At 38.5% G+C, this 11830-nt stretch overlaps 1 protein-coding gene across 2 annotated transcripts in view; it reads left to right on the top strand.

Moving 5' to 3' along the window:
* Window positions 1-10340, top strand: part of LOC115224724 (X-box-binding protein 1) — a 17460-nt gene extending 7120 nt beyond the window's left edge. The window contains exons 2-3 of one of the 2 annotated variants that reach the window (XM_029795593.2): window positions 5484-5981; window positions 7692-8019. In XM_029795593.2, the coding sequence (XP_029651453.1) occupies window positions 5484-5981; window positions 7692-7872 (679 nt within the window). In that variant the 3' untranslated portion in view covers window positions 7873-8019. Of the gene's footprint in view, window positions 1-5483; window positions 5982-7691 lie in introns of those variants that run through there. The other variant, XM_029795594.2, reaches the window with a different exon arrangement.
* The last annotated feature ends 1490 nt before the right edge of the window (window positions 10341-11830 follow it).

The raw sequence follows: 11830 nt of genomic DNA, 5'->3' as shown, positions 1-11830 counted from the left end.
TCTGTGTGTGTCTTCTAGGATCTCGGGCATCCTCCACCCGATTGCGCTCAAATTTGATATGTAGATGCCGACGGTATCAGGGCGTGTATAAGTCTTGAAAAAATTACAAAAATCGATTCCAGGTGAGAATGCGATCGATAAAGCCGTGGGAACGTGCATTTGTACGCGCAAGTACATCAGCTGTTGCGATCGCTACTATGCATACGCGAGAAAAATGCACGTGCGGTTTGCGCCAAAAAAAGCCGGCTGGCTTGAAATAATGCCACAAAATGGGACGGTCGGACAAGTCGTTTTGAGAAAATTTGGTTTAAATGTTTGACAACTCAGCACCGTCCACTGGACGGAGGTGGGGGGGCGTTTTGCTCGTAATATATATGAAGAAAAAATGCCATATTACACGCCATTAAAACAGCTGGGACGGGGTGACGGATAAAATATTTATATCAAAAGAATGCCATATATATATGAATACTTGTACTTGCAGCGGCATCTACCCTGGGTGGATTGAGATTGCTCCAACCAACAAGTAGTTAGGTTCGGAGTTCACATATGGTCCTCGGTCACATGCTTACCACACGTTGGGATAGTGTGATTCGTAGCAGCTCATCTTGCTGTGGAATGTCAACTGTCACAGAGGATTCACTGACAAAGCCACTCTCTTTTACTTGCTTCAGTCATTTTGACTGCTGCCATGCTGGAGCACCGCCTTCACTCGAGCAAATAGACCCCAGGACTTATTCTTTGTAAGCCTAGTACTTATGCTATCGGTCTCTTTTGCCAAACTGCTAAGTTACAGGGACGTAAACACACCAACGTCGGTTGTCAAGCGATGGTGGGGAGACAAACACATACATACATACATACATATATATATATATTATATATATACATCGGGATTCTTTCAGTTTCTGTCTATCAAATCCGCTCACAAGGCTTTCATCACCTCATGGCTATAGGAGGAGACACTTGCTCAAGGTGCCATGCAGTGGGACTGAACCCGGACCATGTGGTTGGTAAGCAAGCTTCTTACCACACAGCCACTCCCATGCCCATATATATATATATATATATATATATATATATATATAATATATATATATATATATATATATATATATATATATATATGTGTGTGTGTGTGTGTGTGTGTGTGTTTGTTCCTCCCACCAGCAATTGACAACCGATATTGGTGTGTTTATATCCCTGTAACTTAGCAGTTCGGCCACAGACACCAATAGAATAAGTACTAAGCTTACAAAGAAAAGTCCTGGGATCAATTCGTTCAACTAAAAGTGGTGCTCCAGCATGGCCACAGTCAGATGACTGAAACAAGTAAAGGAATAAAAGAATATATACATACATATATATATATATATAGAGGGAGAGGGTGCATAAGATATTTGGGGACAATAATTTTTATAAAAAACATATATAATAACAGATAAGTACTTTATGTATCAAAAAATGCTATGAGGATAGCTTCAACAACTGCTTCTATATGAGATCAAAATCATCTACATGCTTGAATCAAGTGGTCCTGGTTCATTTTGGACATTACTCTGATTGTGGCAGCTTTCAAAGAATCTTTGTTCATTGACCTCTCAACAATGCTCCACATGTAACAGTCCAATGGATTGAGATTTGGGGAATTAGGAGGCCAAACGTTAGGGGTTATGTGATCAGGAAAATTTTCAGCCATTCATTCCTGTGTTACTAGAGCCATGTGTGATAGTGTAGAGTCTTACTGAAACACATATAGCCTTCCATTGCATACACTGTCTATCCAGGGCTTAACAATTGTTTCCAGGACCTCAATGTAGGTGACAGAGTTAACTCTGTGGAAAGAAGTAAGGAGGCATCACAAGTTCTTCATTGTTGGTAACCCTTAAAACCATGACAGTTGCAGGAAATTTTATATGCATAACACTTGGAACTTCAGGCAAAATGCTTAGCAACATTTCATCCGTCTTTACGTTCTGAGTTCAAATGCTGCCAAGGTCGGCATTTGAAGTTAAGTATTGGAGTTGATGTAATCGACTTATCCCCTTCTTCAAAATTGCTGGCCTTGTGCTGAAAAATTTGAAATTAATATGGAAGACAGATGTTAAGTGATGGATACTCTCTCTCTTTTTACTCTTTTACATGTTTCAGTCATTTGACTGCAGCCATGCTGGAGCACCGCCTTTAGTCAAGCAAATCAACCCTGGGACTTATTCTTTGTAAGCCCAGTACTTATTCTATCAGTCTCTTTTGCCGAACCGTTAAGTAACGGGGACGTAAACACATCAGCATTGGTTGTCAAGCAATGCTAGAGGAACAAACACAGACACACAAACATATACACACACATACATATATATATATATATATATACATATATACGACAGGCTTCTTTCAGTTTCCGTCTACCAAATCCACTCACAAGGCTTTGGTCGGCCCGAGGCTATAGCAGAAGACACTTGACACTTGCCCAAGATGCCACACAGTGAGACTGAACCCAGAACCATGTGGCTGGTTAGCAAGCTACTTACCACACAACCACTCCTGCGCCTTTTTTTTTTTTTTTACAACAGGTCTCTGTTGCTTTCCATTTATAATACGATCCCCTTTCTCTCTATATTAACGTTTGTTTATCCCAGAATGCATATTGGAAGATGTTCAAAGAACTTATTTTAGGAAAGGTCAATGATCTTGAATCTAGGTCATCGCCATAAAATCTATGTGAACAAGTCTTTGTTGTCTAAGAGAGGCAGAAATGTGTGCACTTATCAAGCTTCTACTGGTTTTTGCAGCTGGTCAGAGTAGTCTCTTCCCATCTCTCTTGAGTTTTCTCTCTTTCTCATGTTTTTCTTCCCACCTGTCTCTTCTTGTTTTCTCTCACGCAACCTTCTTCTTTCTCTCTCATCTGTTTTCTCTCGATTTCTCTCCCTTCCTCCCATATTTTCTTTTACCCTTTCCTTCTACATCTCCCTCTCTCTTTCATGCTTCATTTTTGTCTTTCTTTCCCTTACTCCTCGCTCAAATTCTATTTCTGTTGCACATTTTCTTCTTCACTTGCCCTTTCTTTTCACCCCTTTCTCTCTCTCTCTCTCTCCTTATTCCTTTCTTCCTCTCTCTTTCTCTGTTTCGTCCATCATTCTGTCTTTCTTTCTCTCATTTCTATCACGCATTCTTCTCGATCCTTTCTATTACACATACATTCTTTTTTCTCTCTCTCCCACTGTTTGCCTCTCATACACACTTTCTCCCACCACCCCTCTAAACCTCACTCCAGTACACTCTCTTTCACCCTCTCTTTATCACATCCACTCAAACACAGTTTTCCTGTCTCTCATCTTCACTCCAACACTCTCTCACTCCTATTCAAAACAGAAACCTCAAGTAACTTGCTAAATTTAACTCGCTCAAAACAAACTAGCTCACCCAGAGGATAAAAACCACTATCGATTGGTCTTCTTCATCAATTATCTTCTTTATATTATTTCAACCTGATAAAAATAATAAACATAGGTCTATACTTTGGTCAGTTAAGACAGCCAAGCTATTTATTCCACCCTTTTACAGTGATCTGTTTATTTTTATTCAATATATATATATATTTATATATATATTATATATATATATATATATATATTTATATATATATATATTTATATATATATATTTATATATATTATATATATATATATATATATATATATATATATATATATATATATATATATAGTGTGTGTGTGTGTCTCCTGACTAATGTCAACTTTTGTGATGGTTGGTTCTAATGCACTTTGGCACCTTGTATATGTAATGTGTGTTCTTGTGTGTGTGTGTATCTGTGTGTTTGTTTATATATATATATATATATATATATATATATATTTATATATATGTGGAGGATCGTAGGATCGCGGTTTCGATTCCCAGACCGGGCGTTATGAGTGTTTATTGAGCGGAAACACCTAAAAGCTCCACAGGAGGTGGTGATCCCTGCTGTACTCTTTCACCACTCTTTCTCTCACTCTTCTGTTGGCCTGCTCACTTAGCCAGCGGGGTGGCGCCATTCAAAAGCTAAAACAATGCGAACACATTGTGACCAGCGATGTGTAAAACATCTGATGGTCTGGTCGGTCATGTGATCGCGTGATATATTTATATATATATCCTGACCAGCATCAACTTTCATGATGGTTGGTTCAAAGAATTACGATAGGTAACTTCAGAGGGTTTGATACTCATGCACTTTGGCATCTTGTGATAATAATATTCATGATAATAATTACCATCATCATTTAACATCCGTTTTCCGTGCTGGCATGGGTTGGACGGCTTGAAAGACACTGGCAAGGTCAGGTGGCTGCATCAGGTTCCATAATCCGTTTTGACTTGGTTTCTATGGCTGGATGTCCTTCCTAATGCCGATTACTTTACAGAGTGTACTGGGTGCTTTTTACATAGCACCATCACCAGTGCTTTTATGTGTGTGTGTATACATAAGCATACACAAACACACCTACATAGGTATATACACATGGAAAAGAATATGTGGGTTCCAAATTCTTTAATTAAAATGAATAAAAACTATCTACTTTTAAGAGTTAAAGGATCTTTTCAGTTTGAATGGCAGTTTTTTATAGCGGTGTCATATGAAATTGTCACCCATAATTATGACCCTAGTATCGATCTATTGCATTTCAATCTGTTTTAGGGTTAGGGTTAGGGGTAGGGGAAGGGTATCTTTTTTTCTTCAGAAATGTAAATAAACCCAATCTGTTTCTTAAACGACGGACATATTCATACGGCACAGAATGTTTTCACCTCAATAGACGTCATTGAGTGGTTGAAATTGCAGAAATTGAAGAAAAAAAACAACAAATATCTTACAAACCATAGAGTTTTCTCAATAAAGCCAGTATGCGAAGTTTAAAAGTGTTTAGTTACGTGGAAATTATTTTAAAAAACTGCCGGTCAAACCGAAAAGATCCGAGTTAAATGTCAGTCAAGTATCAGTGAAACACTGAGGTTGATGTAATCAACTTATCCTGTTCTCCAAAATTGCTGCCCTTGTGGAAAAATATGAAAGTATTGTTATTATATTTTAAATATTAATATTTTTGTATATTGTCAACTTAACGTGACAGTCCCATAAAGGGAATCACCCCACCGCTATATAGCCCTAGGAAGCATCAACGCTTCCTGTCAGCTTTGACACATTTCCTGTGTCCTTATATTTGCAAAGGGGGACGCAAGCACCCTCACCAGCTAGACTAGCTTGGCCCCCTTTTGCAAATATAAGGATACAGGAAATGTGTCAAAGCCGACAGGAAGTGTCAATGCTTCCTAGGGCTAAACAGCGGTGCTGTAATTCCCTTTACGGGACTGTCACGTTATGTTGACATTATACAACCACTCTATCGCTCCACCACCACTCATGTCTCTTTGAGACGCTTAGAAATTCAATATTTCTAATTAATATTTTTATCTTTTAGGAAATTAAAGAACAGAGTTGCAGCCCAAACAGCCCGTGATCGGAAGAAAGCACAGATGTCTGACATGGAAATAGCCATCGATAAACTACAGACTGAAAACAAAAAATTGCTTCAGCAGAACCAGATGCTACAGAAAAAGACCAAGACACTGATCTGCGAGAATGCTGAGCTCCGCGAGAGGTTGGGCCAGTTAAATAACGGAGAATGCGACCACTTGTCCACAGCAACAACTACGACAACATCGTCAAGAACAACATCCACATCATCACCATTATCATCATCATCATCATTATCATCCAGCACATCTAACTACAGCAGCAACAACAACAACAGCATTGCTAACAGTAGTCTCTGCAAGAGTGAAAGCTTATCATCGCCAGTGAAGACAGAATCAAAATGCCTACGGTCCGCAGCACCAATTGTTTCTCTGCCGCAGAAACACATTTTGATGCTGTTTCACTTGATGATACGTTGCAGCTTTTTGGCAGTAATGATGAAGTAAGTTTAATCTTTCGTCTTTTGTCTTTTTAATCTTTAGCCCTTAAGCATTCAAATTACTCTGTCAAATGTAATGCTTATTTATTCACATCATCATCATTTAACGTCCGTTTTCCATGCTGGCATGGGTTAGACAGTTTGACCAGGGCTGGTAAGCTGATGGACTGCACCACCAGCCTCCAGTCTGATCTGGCAGGGTTTCTACAGCTGGATGCCCTTCCTAACACCAACCACTCTGAGAGTGTAATTGATGCTTTTATGTCCCATCAGCACAGGGGCCAGTTGCATGACACCAGTATCTACCATGACTACAATTTCACTTGGCTTGATGGGTCTTCTCCATCACGGTATATAACCAAAGGTCTTTATCATTTGTCATTGCCCTTGTGAGGCCCAACACTTGAAAGGTGCTTTTTACGTGCCACTGGGATCAACCACATGCGTCCGTGAGGCCCAACGCTCTAAAAGTGCTTTTTATGTGCCACCGGCATCAGCCACATGCCTCCGTGAGACCCACACTCAAAAGGTGCATTTTACGTGCCACCGGCATCAACCACATGCGTCCGTGAGGCCCAACGCTCTAAAAGTGCTTTTTATGTGCCACCGGCATTGGCCACATTGTCGTTGTGAGGCCCAATGCTCAAAAGGTGTTTTTTACGTGCCATCAGCACAGGTGACAGTTACAGGATACCATCATCGGCCACAACTAGAGTTTCACTTGGCTGAATTTACCATGCATTATCTCATAGCTTCAAGATTTCAATGTCATTATTTTTAGAGTGACATTGTGGGGTAGGTGTGAGAAGCCTGATGTAGCCAGTTTGAACAAAAAAGCAGGTTGGATATGGCAAGTTTAAATACTGGACTGTGGCCATGCTGGGGCACTGCTTTGAAAGGTTTTAATCAAAGAAATCAACTCCAGTATTTCTTTTATCTTTCATCCTTTACTTATTTCAGTCATTTGACTGTGGCCATGCTGGGGCACCGCCTTGAATTGACCCCAAGATTTATTTTTTTGTGCCTAGTACTTACTCTGTCAAGCTCTTTTGCTGAACTGCTAAGTTACAGGGATGTAAACACACCAACACTGTTTGCCACGTGGTGGTAGGGGACATATTACAGGTAAAATATTTGGGCCGGATGTGGCCATTTTAAATGCAAAAGGGTTAAACTGGCCGTGTCCAGCCTAAATATTCTGCCAGTTTTGTGTTCAGAGAGGTCAGATCTGGCCTCTCACACCTATCCTGCAGTGTCATTCTAAATATAAGCAATGACATAATGAAAATCTCTTAGATACAAGATAATGCATGATTAATTCAAAATAATGTGATTAAAGAATGAATAAGCATTACGTTTGAGTGAGTTATCCGAATGCAAAAGAGATAAAATACTCTACTTGAAAATAAGTTTTTGTCCAACTCCTGCCAGCATGGAGAAAAGAGACCTCAATATGATGGCAAAAAAATGTTTTTTAGTGAGTTAAACACTTGATGTGGGTTGATATGTTTTGTAGACTCCAAAGACTTGATTAACCCTTTAGCAATCTGATTACTCTGTCAAATGTAATGTCTCTTATTGTCTTAGATTGATCATGCTTAGAGATTTTGATGTTGTGATTGTTTATTTTTCGATTTCTAAAACAGTCTATAATAACCTGATAACGATCTTTTGGCTAAGTTTAATTGTTATTTTTCTTCTTTTTTTTTCCAGCCTAGCAAGTTGTGGAAATTTCTGGATGAAGTCTGCAATTCAGAATCTAAAAACCCAATCTCTTCACAATCAGTTACAGATTCTTCGTGTTTTGGAGCTGCTGAGCTTCTCGCAAAAGAGGATTCCAATTCCATGGTGGGGACCGCAACAACACAACTGGACTCCCTCAATGAACTTATAAAATCTGAGCATTTCTATGTCAAGCCTTCCCCGTCTCTGTCTCCAGCTTCTGACAGTGGACCAAAGTCCCTGATGGAAGTCTGTGATATCTTGCCATGTGATGCTGCTGATGAAGGTGTGTTTGTAGATGAGGAAACAATAGTGCCAACAGTCAGCTCCAATGTAGTTGTTCCTGACATTTCTAACATTGCTACACAAGAATATGATGATATCAAAGACATTGATGACATCACTGACAACTGTGTTGATAACGACAACAGCAGCAGCGACAGCGATGATGGTAGTTATGATTTTGACCCCCTGGCTTTGCTGCAAGATATCCTGCAAGAGTCGGTTGGCAGCCGAGAAGGCAAAGAAACATATGATATTCTACAACTGGCAGATTTAGAGCATCTTGATACTTCTGATCTCGCTGAAGAAAACAACCCCATCACCTCCCTTATGCTTGATACAAAACTGAGGAAATCCTGTGACTCTACAGAAAGCGAAATGAAAATTCCCATGGAAACAACTTATATGGATCAATTCAGTGACTCTGCCAGTGACTCTGGTATAAATAGTGAGCCTAGCAATCCTGGGTCCCCTTACCAGGATCAGTTGATGACAATCCCTTTTAATGACATGGATCCCATGGATGACTGCTTGTTGCCAGAGATATTTCCTTGTCTCGTTTGAGCGGTGATATCTCTTTCTCTCTCTTCTTTCCATCTTTTCCTTTTGATTGAGCCATTGCTTGTGAGTGGCTGAATTATTCTGACCGGTTCCCCTTTGAGCTGTGTTCTCCAAGAACTAAAGCTGAAGCAGAACTGAGCGATATTAATTACTTAATCACATCTAGTGCTGATTAAGCTGTACTAATAGCTTAGCCAACTGAGGCAGTCAGCTTATCTTTTGCTAACCACTTCTCTGTTAAGTTGTTAAGCATCATCTTAGATACTACTTTACACCAAGTACTAAGACTTAGTGAAGTTATTACTGACCTAATCATGTTTAGAACTATCTCGTATTCACAAAGCTGTATCATAAATTATTGAAGCTTGGCCTTTTGATGCAATCAGCCTATCTCTTCATTTCCTAAGACTTGCAGCATCCTGGTGCATTGTTTGGAATGAGATGAGTCTCTTATTTTACATACATGGGGGTGCAAGTGGTTCTCACTGTAGCCCTATGCCTTTCAGCAGTCACCACCATCACTTCCACCATGACATTCTCGGTAGTTGAAGTAGTCAAGTAGTTAAAATATTAAGCTAAAATCTCAAAAACTCGTCTGACATCAACAATTTCTGGAATTTAGATATATCCTATGAGAGTAATTTCAAATTTTCTCACACTCACACAAAAGAGCAAATATAATTTGACCTCTTTATAACCTCCTTTACATTTATTCATTTTGTTTTTCCTTTTCTATTATTTCTTCTTACCTCTTGCACCTTCTCTAATCACTATCATTGAAAGTTTACATTTAATACTTAGGTTAAAAAATTAAACTTAGCATATCACTACAGCCATATCAATGCACATATATCAATATATATATATATATATATTTGTCTCTTTAGTTCAAGATGGAGTCCGTTTCCCTTTCATCTTACATTCCTTGACATTAGTGGTACTGTTTTTGTTTCTATTTTTACTTTTTCTTGTTACTTGAGACAGATTGGTAGAATCCATAGCGTGGCCTTGACAAATGCTTTGCAGTATTTAGTTATGTCTCCAGTTATGTTCTGAGTTCCAATCCTGTCCATGGTCAATAAAATAAGATACTCAAGTCCTTGGAAACTGATACAATCAGGTTTTCCTTTCATTGCCCCTTCCACCCTTCCCCTATCTCTAGACTTGTGCGAAAAGTAGAAATTACTTTACAGCAAAAATGGCCTTCAATTTCATGGGCTTATATCATATATATATATAGATAGATAGATCAGTGCTCTGCAGGTGTTGTGCTGCAACACACACTGGTGTGTCATGAGACGATGCTAGGAGTGTCGGAGTGTAACCTGAATATAATTTTTTCCCCTATACATTTAGTTACATTTTTAGTTCAGGTGTGCCACTGAATTTTGAAAAGAATATACATGTACCTCAAATGATAAAAGGTTCCGGAACAGATATAGATGTATGTCTGTCTATCTATCTGTCTATATGTTTATGTATATTATGAAAATATGATTTATTTTTTTATAGTCATCTCGATATCATAATTCGTTTCATATATTTAGCTCTTATGATTTAAAAATATATTTATTTTATTACGGTTTATTTATCAAAAGTTTGTCTTGTTTTTTTTCCCCTTCTATCAAAATACTTCTTTCATATCTAATGTAAAATAGCTGTCAATAGTATTATTTCTAGAATATTCTTATATCCAAGAGCACTGTTTTCAACTGAGTCACTGTAAATAACATTGTTATTCATATGAAAAATGATTTTATAATTCCATGTCATACTCTTTGCAATTGTAAAACAAAAGCAAAACTCCAAAATCTGTTTTCTTCAAATAATCATGAGGTTTGAAAACCTAAATCTAGGTTGTTTAATAAATTTGTTTCTGAAATAAGAAATACATTGTTGTTATTTTATTTTAATTTTTTAGCTTTTACTTTTGTGTACTTTCTTTTGTACTTTTTTTTTACCCAAGATACACTTTCAGTTTCATCTTAGATCTTTTTTTTTTATTGGAGTTACAAGATATGAACCAACCTGCTTGGAGCAAAGTATGGCTGAACTTGGGTCCCTGGGGAAAGAATGTAACTCCTTAATGCATATGCTACAAATGAAAATCATCATCATCATCATTGTTTAATGTCTGCCTTCCATGCTGACATGGGTGGGATGGTTTGACAGGTGCTGACCAGACAGGAGCCTGCACCAGACTTTTGTGTCTGTTTTGGCACAGTTTTTACAACTGGATGCCCTTCCTTACACCAACCACTCCACAGAGTGGACTTAGTGATTTTTATGTGACATCAGCTCAAGTGAGGTCAGTTTTGGAATGGTTTTTACAGCTGGATACCCTTCCTAATACCAACCACTCTGCAGTTCAAAGCCACAAGTACCCTGTACTTTCATTTGCCTTGCAGATTTACCTTGTGTTTTTTACGTGGCATCAACACAGGCAAGGTCAGTTTTGGCATGGTTTTTACAGCTGGATGCCCTTCCTAACACCAAACTGCCCAGCAGAGTGGTTCTCAACCGTGAGAGTCCATATAAGATTTTACCGTTAAAATTTATCTGCAATAAATTGCTTGTCTCTGTAATACACAAAATATTTTATCATTTTTCATACAATTCCCAATAATATTTAAGTATGAAAAATATGAAGGTACATGGTTTAATGGTTAGGGTATTTGGCTCACAATTGTAAGGTTGAGAGTTCAGTCCTCAGTGACGTGTTGTCTCCTTGAGCAAGACACTTTATTTTACATCACTCCAGTAGACTCAGCTGGCAAAAATGAATAGTACCTGTATTTCAAAGGGCCAGCTTTGTCACACTCTGTGTCATGCTGAATCTCCCTGAGAACTATGTGTCTGTGGAGTGCTCAGCCACTTGCATGTTAATTTCACAAGCAGGCTGTTCCATCGATCAGATCAACTGGAACCCAAGTTGTCCTAACTGACTGTGCCAGTTAGTTTCCTTGGAACTTAAAATATGACATTTTGAATGAAGCTTTTAATTCAGATTATTTTAAAACCTGAATTTAATGTCACAGAACCAGGGATGGTCTCAGGAAGGTTAGTATCAAAAGGATTATTGCTTAAATTGATATTTTCTCCAAGAGTGCTTTTATTCTTTTACCTGTTTCAGTCATTTGACTGTGGCCAAGCTGGAGCACCACCTTTAGTCAAACAAATCGACTCTAAGACTTATTCTGTGTAAGCCTAGTACTTATTCTATCAGTCTCTTTTGCCGAACCGCTAAGTCACAGGGCAGTAAAGACACCGACATTGGTTGCCAAGTG

Source organism: Octopus sinensis, linkage group LG26 (assembly GCF_006345805.1).
Source record: "Octopus sinensis linkage group LG26, ASM634580v1, whole genome shotgun sequence".
Classification (NCBI taxonomy): Eukaryota; Metazoa; Mollusca; class Cephalopoda; order Octopoda; family Octopodidae; genus Octopus; species Octopus sinensis.
Note: the sequence above shows the minus strand (reverse complement) of the source record. Positions and strands in the feature narration are given on the sequence as shown.